The sequence below is a fragment of the Eubalaena glacialis genome, chromosome 19 (assembly GCF_028564815.1).
Source record: "Eubalaena glacialis isolate mEubGla1 chromosome 19, mEubGla1.1.hap2.+ XY, whole genome shotgun sequence".
In the NCBI taxonomy this organism is placed as follows: domain Eukaryota; kingdom Metazoa; phylum Chordata; class Mammalia; order Artiodactyla; family Balaenidae; genus Eubalaena; species Eubalaena glacialis.
Window position 1 is genome coordinate 26,610,194 of NC_083734.1, and position 16,731 is coordinate 26,626,924.

The window sequence follows — 16,731 nt, forward strand, 5'->3', positions numbered from 1 at the left end:
CTATAGAGAAAGGCCTCCCACTTTTTTTCATTTTGACGGGTCTAGAGCTTCTATATCCCTCCAGCAGTCTTGGTCCAAATTGGACCCCCAGCCTCTTAGTAAGAATTTATACCTCACCTACCTCACATATCCTTGGGGAGGGGCACAGATCAAGTGGTACTGAGGTGAGGTGTGATGTAGGAAAGGGTTTAGAATAAAAGGGAGAGTAAAACCTTTCACATATGAAGTCTCAATTAGGACCGTTAATATAAGAGGCTTTCTCCCCGTCTTAGCTTGTTTCATCATTGAGAAATCCTAAGTCAAATCCACGTCGAAGCCTCGAAAACCTAGTTCAGGTCTAGGAAGGCAGTAAGTCACTTTCTCCTTTATCTTTTTTAAGAACTAGTAGAAGCCATCTCGCAACATCACATTGATGAACTACCACCACCATCTCAGGAGCTGCTTGACGAAATTGGTAAGGCATGCTCAATACCGAATATACTCCATGGCCCTGCTTCTTACGGTCACTGACCACATATGGTTCTTTGTCTCAGGTGAGAGCAGTAGTACCGAAGGCCCTATAAAGGTTTGATTGAATGTACAGAATTCTGGAAGAGCCAGTTTTGCAATAAAATGGGCCTCAGACTACTACTGAAGCCTGGCCAGGATAATTGGTCTGTGTCTGTTGTCATTTTGTTACTTAAAGGGTCTACGGTAATGATTCTAAGAGGAAATAACAACATTCAAGTGGTTTATTATGATGAACTTGTTTCATTAGAAGAATTCTTATCTCCTTTTTGAACCAAACTAGCCATACTTCAGCCATACTGAAGTCTGGCAACTAGGGCCAAAACACCCCATGCTTTCTGTGTTGCCATTAGCAGGAGATATTAAAGGTATTGGCATTGTGGATGAATCCCTTTCCTGAGGGCAGGGAAGTCAGTGGCACAAGACCTAATGAGACCAGCATTTTCCATTTCAGGCAGAGACTGAGGGATACCTGCTCAATTTTAGTTGCAGCTGATCAGCTGGCCTGCCCAGCTGAGCTGATGCTGAAAGTAAATGGAGCATGGTGATAGAAACATTTGGGGCGGGTGGTTTGCTTCTCCAGGGAGGACTGACTGCTCTCTTCTTGACAGCCTGGCTGACCAGCCCCTCACTCTCAGAGGGCACATCTCATCAGACCTCTGATGGTACAGTTCTTGGTATGGGAACACTAGGGAGTTTCCTGAGGGGCATCTCTTGACTTTCAGGGTCTCCGAGGTTTTGTGTCTCATCAGGAAGAATGAGTTGAATGACTCAATGGACAGATATGGTCTAGGCTACCCAACCCCTAGCCCCTGGCTGTTGGCCTTACGAACTTGGGTGGAGCCGGTCAGAGCTGCCAAAGCCTCCCTTGGTTTCTTTCTTTTCTGTAGTCATAGGCCCTTCTTGCCTCACCACACCCCTCGCCCAGTGCCACAGGGTTGTGCAGGTCACAGGGTTGTTGGCTCTTAGGGCTCCCACCCCCGCACCAGCTTGCCTCCCCTGGAACCCCCTAGGGAGTCCCTGCAAACTCCTCCTCTCCAGTTGCTCTCCTTCACATACTCATGGAGCTACTGCTTGTGGGAGTAGAGGTCAGCTCCTCGTGTCCCGCTCAGGTAGATTCTCAGTGCCGTCTGCTTTTTGGTCACGGCTTAGGACAGTACTTGTAGGCCCCTTGGCAGTTTGACCTTAGCGATACTTTTCCTCTGGATCCTGCTCTCCTCTCTCTGCAGTCACAATGTGGACCCCCCCCATCTCAGCAGCTGTCACCAGGCTTCTGCAGCTGGCCTCTTGGCACTGCTGTACCCCAGTGTGCTCTGCAGAAACTCTTCCTCATTTCACTTACGGGAATTATCTGGGCCAGGTTTCTAGGCGATGTCTTGTACTTTGAGATGGGTCAGTAATTTTCCAGAAAGATAAAGGGCAGAGGGCACCTGAGTAGTTTCTCCTAATAATGGGTGTGCCTACCTGATTATTGTTTATCATCACTCTCGTTGTTTCCTCTCAGGAGAGCTTTGGGGAGTGACCTGGAGCTGACACCTACTCTTTTGAAGGGCACACATCCACAACTCCAGGCTTCCGTCCAGGGCCTAAAGGGGAGGGTCCTTTAGAATCTTGTAAGATCAACAAGGGACTACCTCTAACAAAGATAAAAATGGATTTTAAAATTTCAGATTATATTAAATGACCTTATGGGGCCCCTTGATGCCCAGGGGCTGCCAGGGAGGGCTTGCTTCCTGACCTGCTAGAAGGGAAAGACCTGTGCCTGCACACAACAGGGCCGTGCCGGTGAGCCCAGGGGTCCCGTCTGCGCTGCCTCCCAGCTGTCTCTCTGATGGGCTCTGGGGAGCACTTTGAGGAAACTGAGCACCTAACACACGTGAAGCAGTGTACTGAGTTTAGTAGACGCTTGTCTTAGTCTGATGATCAATTCGTTAGGAACTGGAAATTTTATTCTTTGCCTTTTGTCTCTCTACAGACCAGATAAAAAAAATGTGTAATTTAGGCCAACAGAGATAGGGAGAGATTTGGACTACTCTGAATTTACCAACTTTTTGAGAGAGTATATAAAATAGAGATTAAGCACATAAGCCTTAGAGCTAGACTGCCTGAATTCAAATTCCAGTTACACCTCTTAGTATCTGTGTGATTCTAGGCAAGTTCCTTAGCCTTTCTTTTTTTAAAAAAATATTTATTTATCTTGGCTGCCCTGGGTCTTCATTGTGGCACGCGGGATCTTTGTTGCGGCACACGTGCAGGATCTAGTTCTACTGACCAGGGATTGAACCCAGGCCCCCTGCATTGGGAGCGTGGAGTCTTACCCACTGGACCACCAGGGAAGTCCCTCCTTAACCTTTCTTTACCTTAATTTCCTCATCTGTTAAACAGGAATGACAATAATGTGATCAATCTCATAGGGTATTGTGAAGATTAATTGTGAATATTAATCTTGAATTAATGTATGCAAATTAGAAATAGTACCTGCCACTTAGAGCTCTGCAAGTGTCACCTATCATCATCATTATTTTTACTTTTATTTTTAGTGTTATATGGGATTGGATGCCTAAGGCAGTGGTTCTCAAACTTCATCAGGCATCAGAACCACCTGGAGGGCTTGCTACACCATCCCCACCCCCAGAGTTTCTGATTCAGTAAGTCTGAGATGTGGCCTGAGAATTTGCATACCTAACAAGTTCTCAGGTTATACTGAGGCTGCTGGTCTGAGGAGTACTCTTTGAGAACCACTGCCCTAGAGGATAATGTGACATGCAAAAGAAGAAATAAGTTGCTTTCTGCTCTATGTTGTGACAGAGCACCTGAAGCGGCAGCAGGCCTCATCCACAGTGTTGGATGAGAACACAGCAAGTCACCTGGGCATCCCTGCAAGTGGTAAGCCAAATCCCTCGTTCTTTTTCATCAGATTTTGCTGTAACTGTCCTTGCAAGCACAGTGGTACATTTGGGTGAGTGTGGACCTTGAGGTCAGGCACACTCCACCTCAATTCTGACTCCACTGCTTACTTTGGTATGACAAACTGTTTAATGTCTCTGAGCTTCAGTTACCCTCATCTGTAAATGAGAATGTTAACTCCTACCTAATGATGTTCATGCATAGTGCCTGGTACGTTGTGAGATACTTAACAAATGTTAGTCTCCTTCCCTTCATAGGACTGCTGGCAGGATGAAATGAGATAGCATATGTAAAATGCCTGGCATACATTAAAGGGCACTACCCTTCCCCACCCAAATTCCTTCCCTGGCTCCAATCTGGAAACATCTAACAAGTGGGAAGAGGGTGGCCCCCCAGAATAAATCTGTACAATTTGTTTTCAGGGACTCTTGCCTCCTCTTTTATGTGCCATTTCTTTCCTCTGTCTCTCTCGAGCCTTGGCACAGGCATGGCTTCTGCCGTTTCACCTGGCAAAGAGCTCCCCAGACCTCAGAAGCAGCTTCTGTGGATACAGGCGCCCTGCAGATTGCCACCTGGCCCCCTGCTCTTCTGGGAAGAGGGGAACTTGTGCACTGCAGACTTCAGGGTCCACTGATTAGCCTTAATCTTTTGCACTCCATTTTTTTTTTTTGGCTGCGTTGGGTCTCCGTTGCTGCACACGGGCTTTCTCTAGTAGCGGCGAGCGAGGGGCTACTCTTCATTGTGATGTGCAGGCTTCTCACTGCGGTGGCTTCTCTTGTTGCAGAGCACAGGCTCTAGGCGCACGGGCTTTAGTAGTTGCAGCGCGTGGGCTCAGTACTTGTGGCTTGCGGGCTTTAGACCACAGGCTCAGTAGTTGTGGCACACAGGCCTAGTTGCTCTGCGGCATGTGGGATCTTCCCGGACCAGGGATTGAACCCATGTCCCCTGCATTGACAGGCAGATTCTTAACCACTGCGCCACCAGGGAAGTCGTGCACTCCATTTTAAGGCAGGTTTTCTCAAAATTTTTTTTGTTCTAAAGTTAAGTCTTTCAACTGTTTTTAGATCAAAGGCCTTTAGAAGAACAAGAAACTAATAGTAATAAAGAAGACAGCAGTATGCTTTGGACCAAAGAAACTCAGCATCTAGAAGAGGATACAGAGAGGTAACAGAAAAAGCTGGATTTTTTTTTTAAAGTGTTTGAAAAAACTATAGTGTTAGTTTATGTTAGTTTTTCTTCTGATATTGACAAATAAGGAAATAATGGTCTTTTGTCATACTCTCCTTATAGCCCCTATTCCTAAAAGGTTTTTTTTTTTTCTTAAAAAGTCCTTAATTGTGATAAAATACACATAACACAAAATTTTTAAGTGTACAGTTCAGTAGTGCTGCGTATATTCACATTGTTGTGCAACTGATCTCCAGAACTTTTTCATCCTGCAAAACTGAAACTCTGTACCCATTAAACAACAACTCCCCATTTCCCCCTCCCCTCAGTCCCCAGCAACCACAGTTCTATTCTCTGTTTCTCTGAGTTTCACTATTCTTTTTTTTTTTTTTGAACATCTTTATTGGAGTATAATTGCTTTACAATGGTGTGTTAGTTTCTGCTGTATAACAAAGTGTATCAGCTATACGTATACATATATCCCCATATCCTCTCCCTCTTGCGTCTCCCTCCGGTGTTTGTTGTTTTGTCACTGGCTTATTTCACTCAGCATAATGTCTTCAGGGTTCATCCATGTAGCATGCATCAGAATTTCCTTCCTTCTTAAGGCTGAATTCCATTTGTGTGTGTGTGTGTGTGTATCACATTTTGTTTATCCATTCATCTGTTAGTGGTCACTAGGTTGCTTCCACCTTTTGACTACTGTAATGCTGCTCTGAGTGTGAGTGCGCAAATAGCTCTTCAACACACCCTGCTTTCATTTCTTTTGGATATATACCCAGAAGTGGTATTGCTGGATCATATGGTAAATCTATTTTTATTTTTTTGAGGAAATGCCATCCTGTTTTCCACAGCAGCTGCACCATTTTACATTCCCATGAACAGTACACAAGGGTTCCACTTTCTCCAGATCCTTGCCAATATTTGTTATTTTCTGTTTTGTTTTGTTTTTTTTGGCTGTGCCAAGTGGCATGCGGGATCTTAATTCCCCGACCAGGGATCGAACCCGCGCCCCCTGCAGTGGAAGCGCGGAGTTTTAACCACTGGACCACCAGGGTGGTGGTGTCTCTGTTTTTTTGACAGTAGCCATCCTAATAGGTGCGAGGTGATATCTCATTGTGGTTTTGATTTGCATTTCCCTAATGATTAGCGATGTTGGGCATCTTTTCATATGCAGAAGGCCATTTGTATATCTTCTTTGGAGAAATATCCTAGTCCTTTGCCCATTTTTTAATAGGATTATTTGTTTTTTTCTTGTAAAGTTGTTGTTTTTTGCTTTTGTTTTTACTTCATTTTGTGAGGCAAACATCGGTTTCAGTTTCTTTCAAAACATTTTAGTTAAAGAGAATTTTTAGATCTTTCTAGCCAAGTAAGAGAAGATGGAGGCAATCATCCAGACAATTCAGTCTGAAAACACAAGTTTGCCTCAAGAAACCCAATTCCGTTCTTGACTTGGAACTCTCCTTTGACCTGTGTTGTAAGGTAAACCACTTCAGATCACCTCCTTTGCCTCCTAACATTTCTTGCTTTGTCCGAACTGTCATTCAGGGCCAGGACTGGAGGGAGGTGAGTGCAGCACAATCCTTGGGCACAAAATTGAAGGGGGCACCAAAAAACTCAGAAGTCAAGAAAAGTACTATTTTGATGCCATATTTTTAAAAATCAATACTAATGCAAAAAAAATCCATGATGAACAAAATATTTACGTTTTAAAGAAAGGGAGGCTATGAATCTACACTTACACCACTTGCCTCATCCTTATCCTGGACCAGCAAATCCTTGGGGAAGCCCTGCCGAATACTTTCAGCTGCAAACGTTAGAAAACCCCACCATCGTGTTTAAATGAGTTTGTCTCACACGACCTGAAGCCCAGAGGTTGGCAGGCCATGGCTGGTGTAGCAACTCAATGATGCTACCAGGGACTTCGGCTCTTTTGATCTTTCTGCTCTACCAGACATAGCATGTTGGCCTTTGTTTTCAGGCTTGTCAACTCCTGGACAAGGTGGCTGCTCTCCATACTCCAGGCAGAAATAAGAGGGTGGGGCAAAGGAATAGTCGAGCCAACTTTATGCCTTTTTATCTGGAAAGCAGAAGCTTTCCTAGAAGCCCTTCTCAGCAGATGCCTACTTATATCTCCTTGGCCAAATGTGACGCATGGCCACCCTTGGTTGCCAGGGAGACTGGAAATTGCGTTTTTAGCTTTCAGCTGCTATAGGAGAGGAAGGTAAGGGAGGACAGTGTGATGAATAACTTTTGGGTAGTGAATCACGTTTCTGTCACACTCTTCAAGGACTAAACTATTCTCCACAAGGAAGGAAAAGAGAGAGACCTGGACAGGAAGTGAGGAGACTAGAGCCCTGGGACCTGAGAGGAAGTGGGGAGAGGTTTTTTTTTGGGGGGGGGGCGGCGAGACAAAGAAAAAGAGGCAAAGGGGGAGGAAGGTAAACTTCTTAAAGTTTTATAAACCTTTTGTCTATAATGTATGATGTAACTCCATTCATTCCATCTCCCCAAAACACCTTCGGTAAATATCTAGCCATTATTTAAGGCAAAAGAAGAGTAGCTCAAGAAGGCCAAATTACATTTGGTTATACAAATATAAAGTGCTTTGCACATTATCAAAAGTTAGCTACTATTATCATTGTCTCTTCCTTTTTCAAAAGGGCTGGCTATGCTAAACACAGGTAGATGCCCACAGATGCTCAGTCATCTCAGTCCTTGGCACCAAGCCAGAGTGGAAGATATTTTTTCAGATGGTTGGGACTTTTCAGGCCTTCTGAAAACACATTCTCTGCATCCAGTAGCCTCAGAAGCAGTTCTTAATCTGAAAAACTTGTGGGAATGAGTGTGCATTTCTAGCCTCAGGTGGAAATTGATGTAATGGCCTAGAATTGAGACAGAGTCTAATATCACACTTTGGGCTTTTTTGTCAAGAGGCTAAAGGAGGGTTCTGGTGCACATTTAAATCAGATCTAAGTGACCACTACAACTCCAGGTACAGTCTCACCGAGCTCTCATTTTCTCACGTGTACAGTGAAAGCAGGAGTTTGAAGGTCCTTTCCCGCTCTAGAGTGCTATGCCTCCTTGTCAAGGGAGAAGGGGAATGATTGCTGCCTCAATTCTCTTCACTTGCCCTTGGACAGAGCTCACTCTACGCTTGATGAGGACCTGGAAAGATGGCTGCAGCCACCTGAGGACAGCACGGAGCTACAGGGTCTCCCCAAGTGCTCGGCGAGGTTATTGTTCTCCATCAGGGGATCTTTTTTTCCTTTTTCGGGAAGGGGGACTAGATTTTAGTTCAGTTTTTTGAAAAAAATAGATTTTAGTTTTTTAGAAAGTACATGGACTCCTTGGAGAAAGAATGTTTGGTGATGGCATTACATTGCTCTAGATAAGCCAGCCCCGACTTCTGTCTCCCCCTCTTCCTCCAGCCACCCACAGTGCTCAAGATACTGACTAGCAGACTGATACCAGTATAGAGAGAGGCCTCTAAGATTGCTGTGTCTAGGCCCTGTCACCTTCAACATTTTCATCGGTCATTCAAATTAAATCAGAAAAGGCATGCTTATCAAATTTTTAGATAACACAAATCTAAGGATAAATGCTAATGTGATGGGTAGATAGACTGTGGCTTCAGAATGGTCTTGACAGGTGGAAATTTAGATTTCTCTGAAAGATAAAGGTGAGCATTTAGATCCAAAAGTGTAGAATGGGAGAGATCTGACCTAATGGAGCATTTTTTGATCGGAAGCTCCTACTCTACTGTAATTTCATTGAAGACGGGAAGTACGTCTTATTTTTATACGCCCAGCATTTAGCATGCATTTTGAGATGTGGTAAGAATTCAAGAAATTCCCCTTGAAGAAGACGTGGACAGCGACTCCATGAGACCTCAGTTTGATGCAGTTGCTGAGAAGGTCAATGCAGCACTGATGCTGAACAGACAGAAATGTGCAGTCCAGGCCAAGGTGATGTCTCAGGCTAGCTAGAGGACTTCTAGAACTCATGTGGGGCTCCTTTTGGGGTGTCACATTTTAAAAGGGACCGTCGACAAATAGAAGAGGGTGGCCACAGAACAGCTAGAAGTCTGGAAACCTTGTCATGTGAGAACAGCTGAAGGAGCTGGGGAGGCTCAGTCTGAGAAGAGCAAATGGAGTAGAGAATTTGATAGCTGCCCCCAAATACCTGAAATATTGTAAAGTGAAGAGAGTCGGCTTACTCTCTTCCGCCCCGAAGGACAGAGCCACTGACTAGAAACTGCAGAGTAAGAGATTTTTAATTCAGTAAAGCACAAGCTTTCTAATGGCCACAGCAATCTGATAGAGAAGCAGCTGCCTCTACACTAACTTTAACAGCAGCTCCTCCCACCCAAGCGTAGGCGGCACGACTCTCTGGTCCAGGACATTTGGACGGAGGTAATAGATAACCTCCTCCAACTTTAGAGCCTGTGATTCTATTAGTGATGAGAGGTTAGGAGGAAAAAAAATCCTTTTCACCCTAGCTGGCTTTATTTTCTCTCTCACTTTGCATATTTTATTTTGAATATCCACCAGATGAAAACAGAAGAAAAAATCCCTGAACCATGTCAGTTTGATTCACCCATCATCTGTTGAGCACTGTCAGTGAGCTGAGCACTGTGCTAGGGGCTAGAGATGCAGAGGGGTAGGATGTCTCTGCCCTTAGGGAGCTTATAGTTGAGTGCAGGAGTTGGTTCCTGCTTACTGGTTTGACAAATGTGGTCTTCAGTTGTTCGATACTGCAGTTAGATATTGAGAGTTTTAGGAAATGAAGATAAGGTAATAAAAATACATGTGGTTGTAAAAAGGACACCAATTACAACATAAGTGAAATGCTTTCTTCCTTTGGGACAATACAGCCTAGTGGTTGAGAGCAGAGTCCGAGTCAGGCTTCCTGGGTTCATCCGAGCTCTAGGACTTACTGGGCATGTAATTTAACTTCTCTGTGCCTCAGTTTTCTCATCGCTTAACTACCTTATATCGTTGTGATGAGAATTAAATGAGTTAGTATACATTACAGCACTTGAACTGTTCCATAGGGAAGGCACAGTTAGCTCTAGTTATTATTATATTTCCTTGGGAGCACAGTCCTGTTCCCCTGGCCATTGTGCACATGGTTTAATGACCAAAATCATTGTCATTGAAGGGAGACAAATACCAAAGATCAAGAAGTTGGTGAAAAGAAGAGAAAAGGGGAAGAAAGCATCACGCCAGAGAGAAGGAAATCAGAGAGCTTTTTAGGGACTTCTGAAGAAGGTATGAATGGATGTTCATTTACAATGTAGCCTAGCCTGGAGTCCTTGGGCTTCCATGAGCATCAAAGGTATTTAGAAATGTTTCCCAGATGCTATACATAATCCTCCTACACTTTTCCCCTGTAGTTCAGCCCAGGTTTTCTGTTAATTCCCAATTATGTCTTAATCACAAAACAGTAACTACAGCCAATTCTATTTCTAAAGCAAGCCTTCAGCCAGGCTCATATTGTCTGGAAAGATGTTTTCCTTCTAATGTGTCTTCAAAAGATAAGAAATCATAAATTGTGGAATTTAAGTGGAGTCTACAAGTAATGTGAAAAGTACAAACCTTAATTTCAAAACTGTTTTGATAGAGCTTTAAGGCGCCATTCACAAATGATGCCCTCCTATATTTAAGTTCCTCCTACTCAGGAAGTTAGCGTCATTAACTCTTTCAGATCATCTGGTATCCCTTTTATCCCTTCCCCAGTCCATTCTCATTCTTCTCCTTTTTCTGCCCTGCTTTGTGCCCCAGGATGCTGACCCTTGTGAACTGAATCTGCTGGGCTTCCTGGCCAGCCGGCTTCCTGTTGGCCAATGGGAGACCCCAGCAGAAGATCAGATAATTGGGATATTACTTGCCTGACTGCCTACCTCAGCACTTCATCTCTGTGTGGAAGTGATGTCCCTCAACAAGCACAGCTTCTATAGCGCAGCCCATCCTTCCCAGTTCTAGCTCTCACTGGGTTCCAGTAACTGTTCTGCCCCACCTCTCCCCCCCCACCCCAGTCCCTTCAGGCTTAGGGGTGATAATGGCTTCCCACTGCTGCTAGTCGCTGGATGCTTTGCCATCCCTTGTTTGCTCCCTTAATTCTGACAACACCTCTGTAAGTAGTCACTTCATTAAAGGGCCTGGGGGTGCATTCTGTTTCCTCCAGGACCCTGACTGGCACAAGGCCCAGAGAGTGTGAGCATTCAGCTAGTATTGAATTCACCGAGAACATAATGCAGGGACTTTGTGAAATTAGCATCATTCGTGTCCATTGCTCCAACAGGGAGCTGCAGGATGTTAGGAGTGGAAGCCCAGTATCTGTGTTTTTAGAAAGATTCTATCTCTGTAGAAGAAAACAATTGATGGAGAGAAAACAGTCCACCCTAAACTAGAGAGAGTACTAATGTGACTTCTGAATGTTCTCACCCTTTGACCCAGAAAGTAATCAAGTTGTTTTTTCTTCCTCCTATCAAGAGGAACTAAAACCCTGTTTTTGGAAGCGACTGGGTTGGTCCAAACCATCCAGGTAATGAGATGTCAGATGTTTGTAAGTCAAAATCCACTGTTTATAGACAACATGAATAGACTTTAAACATGTACCAGTATCTAAATAAACATTAATGACAAAGACTTGAATTCAGAGTTGCTCAGTTTTAAAAATGCTAATGTTTATAGTTAATTAAAATACAAGGGGAAATTAATGCCAACTTTGATTACATAATTGGTAGACAGCACAAGAATGGTTTTTTTTTTTTTTTTTTTGGCTGCCTTGGGTCTTTGTTGCTGCACACGGGCTTTCTCTAGTTGCAGCGAGCGGGGCCTACTCTTCATTGCGGTGAGCGGGCTTCTCATTGCAGTGGCTTCTCTTGTTGCGGAGCACGGGCTCTAGGCACACGGGCTTCAGTAGTTGCAGCACGTGGGCTCAGTAGTTACAGCACACAGGCCCTAGAGTGCGCGGGCTTCAGTAGTTGTGGCGCGTGTGCTCAGTAGTTGTGGCACGCAGGCTCAGTAGTTGTGGCGCATGGACTTAATTGCTCCGCGGCGTGTGGGATCTTCCCAGACCAGGGATCGAACCTGTGTTCCCTGCATTGGCAGGCGGATTCTTAACCACTGCGCCACCAGGGAGGTCCCACAAGAATGGTTTTAGATGGAGGGAGTACAGAAGATGCTGCTCTCGAAATGCTTTGCATTTCCACGATACACTAGCTTATCATAATCTCGCTTGATTACTTTGAATTCAGTTGAATAAAAAGAGGCTGTTGTTTGTGTCTTTAAGAAACATCACACCAACTCGAAACTCCCTTTTTTGTTCAGGATAATCGTGCTGGATCAGAGTGACTTGTCAGACTGACCGGAAGTGGACCATAAATGGACTCCTGGCCTGCGTTTGAGTGTCCTGCTCGTGAGCTCCCTTCTTCCCTCATCTGCTTCAGTCACCATTAGGGCAGTGGTTCCATTGCTCACACTTTGTTCAGCCGCCACAATAGACAGAACGACTTGTTTGTTTGCAGCACATTTAACCATTTGTTTTCAGTCAGATTTCTGAAAAGTAAACGGTAGTTTTGATTGTAAAGCTTTCTCATTGTGCCCAGAATGGCGTTTGGTTTTTTTATATAAATTTTCAAACACTTCAACTCCTGTTATATAATAAAATGTTTCCTTTTAATACCAGTTAGGTTTCAGCTGTAAGATATATTTCTGTGTTTTAGTTGTTGGGAGAGGACCCGCCACCCAAAGAAGTTTTGATTTCTGTTATAAAGTTTGACAAGTAAATAACTACTGCTACCACCTGTCGTACAAACTGGCACCAGTCATCCATGTTTTATTACAGAAATATTGCCCTCCTCTTCACCGGGATTGCCATATTCCCGTTCCAGCTACAATTGACTTACATGATAAAAGTGTGGGTAGGAATAAAAGCCCAAAATATTTTGAACTCTTTAAGGTGAACAAACATCATCTCTGTATATTTCAGTTTACACCTCACATCCTTAGTGTCTTAGAAGAATGAAACTATGGTAAGAAAGATCACAATATTTTCTCTAACTTAGCCTCTTGTGCGGTGCTAGCCAGCTAACATTTTATCTGTAAGTAGTAGGTCTTTGTTTGTGAAAACCGGAGAGTTCCTATTGTGGACGGTCATATTCATACAGTTCTTAGCTCCCCAAAATTTTACTCTGCACAAATAAAACAGGAAGGTACAAGTTTATTTGACCATTTTAAAGCAAGGAAACAGTTGCTTGCCATTGTAACCAGAGGAAACCCATGACAAATTACTTTACAAATAATACGAAACTTTGAGGGATACAGAGACTTAGTAACATGCAGTACTTCCTCTCAAAAAACTTTATATGGTGAGACAAAACCAACATACATAAAAATGTAAGAACTAATAGCAGACATATCATGATAAATGGTAAGATATGAAATTACAGCATTATCTATTAGTATTCATAAAGGCTACAAGTCCTACAAGGCTACAGACTCGCATTGATGTGGTTTGTAATCCTTTGTCTACAGAGTAGACTCTTCTCTCTGACCAGTGACTATGTAATAATGTCCAATGTTAATAATAAGGTTGATAGATATTGTTTATTGGTTATGGAGCACCTGTTATGTGCCAGGTACTTTATATACTTGGTGCTTTTCCTGCACATGGCACTCTCACTGTATTTCTTTAGCATGCTGCTTTTCCTACTCTTCAGCAGCTGTTATTTCAAACTTTTATTCTTCACTTCCCATCAACATTTAACAGATGAATTACCTCCAACTTTACAGAGAAATTAGCCATCAGATGGGAACAAATCAGCTTCCCACCACCAAAACTACTAACAAGACCACATCTGTCTCTGTGACTAGAACAGCTGTAGGTAAAGCAGTCTACCCTAAACTAGAGGTGGACCTGTTCTACATGTACTCTTTCTGTTGATACTTTCCTCCATGTTACACTGAAGGAGGTGTCTCTCTTCCTGTCCAAGGCCAGTCTCATCTTCTGTCTGCTCAGAGTTATCCTTCTCAGGTTATTATCTCCCTTCTTAATATCTCCAACCCCTTCTTTATTAGCTTGTTTTCATCACTTGACGCACTTGGATTTTTCCCATTGTTAAAAAGTATTCCCTGGATTCTCCTGGCAGTCCGGCGGTTAAGACTCTGTGCTTCCATTGCTGGGGGCACTGGTTCGATCCCTGGTCGGGGAACTAAGATCCCTCATGCCGTGTGGTGTGGCCAAAAAAAAAAAAAAAAAGTATTCCCTGGATCCCACGTCCCTTTCCAGCCACTGCCCCATCTCTTTCCTCCCACTGCAGTTAGAGTTCTTAAAAGAGTTGTCTACACCTGCTGTCTTTAGTGCCTCACCTCCGACTCACTCTTCAACCCACTATAATCTGAATTCTGCTCCTTCCGTTCTCAGGCAATCCTAAGGTTACCCATGACTTCCATATTCCTAAATCCCAGGGACGCTCTTCTGGCCTCATTGTCCAGTTTGCTCTCTCAGACTATTCCCTTGGCTCCCTTATGTTACAATCTGGTTTTCCTTCTATTTCTCTGGTTATTCCACCTCAGCCTCCTTTGGGGCTCTGCCTTTACCTTTTCTTTTTATTTTTTAAATTTATTTTATTAAAGTATAGCTGAGTTACAATGTTGTGTTAATTTCTGCTGAACAGCAAAATGATTCAGTTATACATATACATACATCCTTTTTCTTATTCTTTTTCATTATGTTTTATCACAGGATATTGAATATAATTCCCTGTGCTATACAGTAAGACCTTATTGTTTACCTATTTTATATATACTAGTTTGTATCTGCTAATCCCAAATTCCCAATCCATCCCTTCCCCACCCCCCTCCCTCTTGGTAACCACAAGTCTGTTATCAATACCTGTGAGTCTGTTTCTGTTTTGCAGATAAGTTCATTTGTGTCATATTTTAGATTCCACATATAAGTGATATCATATGTTATTTGTCTTTCTCTGTCTGACTTCACTTAGTATGATAATGTCTAGGTCCATCCATGTTGCTGCAAATGGCATTCTTTCTTTCTTTCTTTTTTATGGCTGAGTAGTATTCCATTGTATATATTTACCACATCTTCTTAATCCATTCATCTGTTGAGACATTTAGGTTGTTTCCATGTTTTGGCTATTCTGTATAGTGCTGCTGTGAACATAGGGGTGCATGTATCTTTTAAATTACAGTTTTGTCTGGATATATGCCCAGGAGTGGGATTTCTGGATCATATGACAACTCTATTTTTAGTTTTTTAAGGAACTTCCATACTGTTCTCCATACTGGCTGCACCAATTTACATTCCCACCAACAGTGTAGGAGGGTTTCCTTTTCTCCACACCCTCTCCAGTATTTGCTATTTGTAGACTTTTTAATGATGGCCATTCTGACCGATGTGAGGTGGTGCCTCATTGTAGTTTTGATTTGCATTTCTCTAATAATTAGCAATGTTGAGCATCTTTTCACGTGCCTGTTGGCACTCTGTACGTCTTCTTTGGAGAAATGTCTGTTTAGGTCTTCTGCCCATTTTGCAGTTAGGTTGTTTTTTTTTTGTTATTGAGTTGTATGAGCTGTTTGTATATTTTGGAAATTAAGCCCTTGTTGGTCACATCATTTACAAATATTTTCTCCCAGTCTTTAAGTTGGCTTTTCATTTTGTTTATGGTTTCCTTTGCTGTACAAAAGCTTGTAAGTTTGATTAGGTCCCATTTGCTTATTTTTGCTTTTATTTCTATTGCCTTGGGAGACTGACCTAAGAAAACACTGGTACGATTTTATTTTTGTCAGAGAATGTTTTGCCTATGTTCTCTTTTAGGAGTTTTATGGTGTCATGTCTTATATTTAAGTCTGTAAGCGATTTTGAGTTTATTTTTGTGTATGGTGTGAGGGAGTGTTCTAACTTCATTGGTTTACATGCGGATGTCCAGCTTTCCCAACACCACTTGCTGAAGAGACTGTCTTTTCTCCCATTGTATATTCTTGCCTCCTTTGTCGAAGATTAATTGACCATAGGTGTGCGGGTTTGTTTTGGGGCTCTCTATTCTGTTCCATTGATCCATATGTCTGTTTTTGTGCCAATACCAGTCTGCTTTGATTACTGTAGCTTAGTAGTATTGTCTGATGTCTGGGAGGGTTATGCCTCCTGCTTTGTTCTTTTTCCTCAGGATTGCTTTGGCAATTATGGGTCTTTTATGGTTCCATATGAATTTTAGGATTATTTGTTCTACTTCCGTGAAACATGTCATGGGTAATTTGATAGGGATCACATTAAAGCTATAGATTGCTTTGGGTGGTATGGCCACTTTAACAATATTAATTCTTCCATTCCAGGAGCATGGGATACCTTTCCATTTCTTTGAATCATCTTTAGTTTCCTTTATTAATGTTTTATAGTTCTCAGCATAGATGTCTTTCACCTCTTTGGTCAGGTTTATTCCTAAGTATTTTTTTTTTTTGATGTGATTTTAAAAGGGATTGTTTTTTTACATTCCTTTCACCTCTACCTTTTCTTTTTTTTTTTCACACACACACACTGTATTTTATTTTTACAAGAGATAAATAGACTGACACCAAGCATTGTACATGGATGACCACAACAAAAGCAACAATGATTGCAATTACCAAACATGAAACACACTCATACTATGTCATAATATTGACATTCAGTCCAGTAATCCTCCGCTGTAACAGCTCCTTTACTTTGCAGTGAAAATTGATTTGTATATACTTTGCCTCTGAGTCCTTGTGGGATTTTTTTTTTTTTAAATTCAAACAGAAAGTCACAAAAATTATACTCATCCTCATCAGTTCACTCAGTCCCATGTAATTTTTTTTTTTTTTTATCTTGATCTTTTGTTAGCACTTTTATGAGTTCATCAGTTTTTCATTAGAGTTCTGAAAATGCTTATTCATTCAGTTCAGCAGTACAGTCAGTTACCAGAAACCTGTGCTTGTCAGAGTCTTTTCCATGAATTTCTTGAAGATGAAACCCTTTTATAGGAACATATTTGCAAAAGCATCAGAGTACACCCAGAACTGTCTGTAAATGACAAAAGACTTAAAAATGACCATGGTTAAAGATTTGATGAAAGTTCATAATAATGCAGTTGACAAGAAAATT

The 16,731-nt window shown here is 42.4% G+C and overlaps 1 protein-coding gene across 5 annotated transcripts in view; it reads left to right on the forward strand.

Moving 5' to 3' along the window:
* The window catches only part of TEX14 (testis expressed 14, intercellular bridge forming factor), a 174,196-nt gene extending 161,921 nt beyond the window's left edge, over positions 1-12,275 (forward strand). For 3 of the 5 annotated variants that reach the window (XM_061176383.1, XM_061176381.1, XM_061176382.1), the window contains 7 exons: positions 380-454; positions 3,316-3,393; positions 4,479-4,578; positions 7,725-7,817; positions 9,745-9,854; positions 11,079-11,130; positions 11,919-12,275. In XM_061176383.1, the coding sequence (XP_061032366.1) occupies positions 380-454; positions 3,316-3,393; positions 4,479-4,578; positions 7,725-7,817; positions 9,745-9,854; positions 11,079-11,130; positions 11,919-11,955 (545 nt within the window). In that variant the 3' untranslated portion in view covers positions 11,956-12,275. Of the gene's footprint in view, positions 1-379; positions 455-3,315; positions 3,394-4,478; positions 4,579-7,615; positions 7,818-9,744; positions 9,855-11,078; positions 11,131-11,918 lie in introns of those variants that run through there. The other 2 variants (XM_061176380.1, XM_061176379.1) reach the window with 2 other exon arrangements.
* Positions 12,276-16,731: the final 4,456 nt, after the last annotated feature.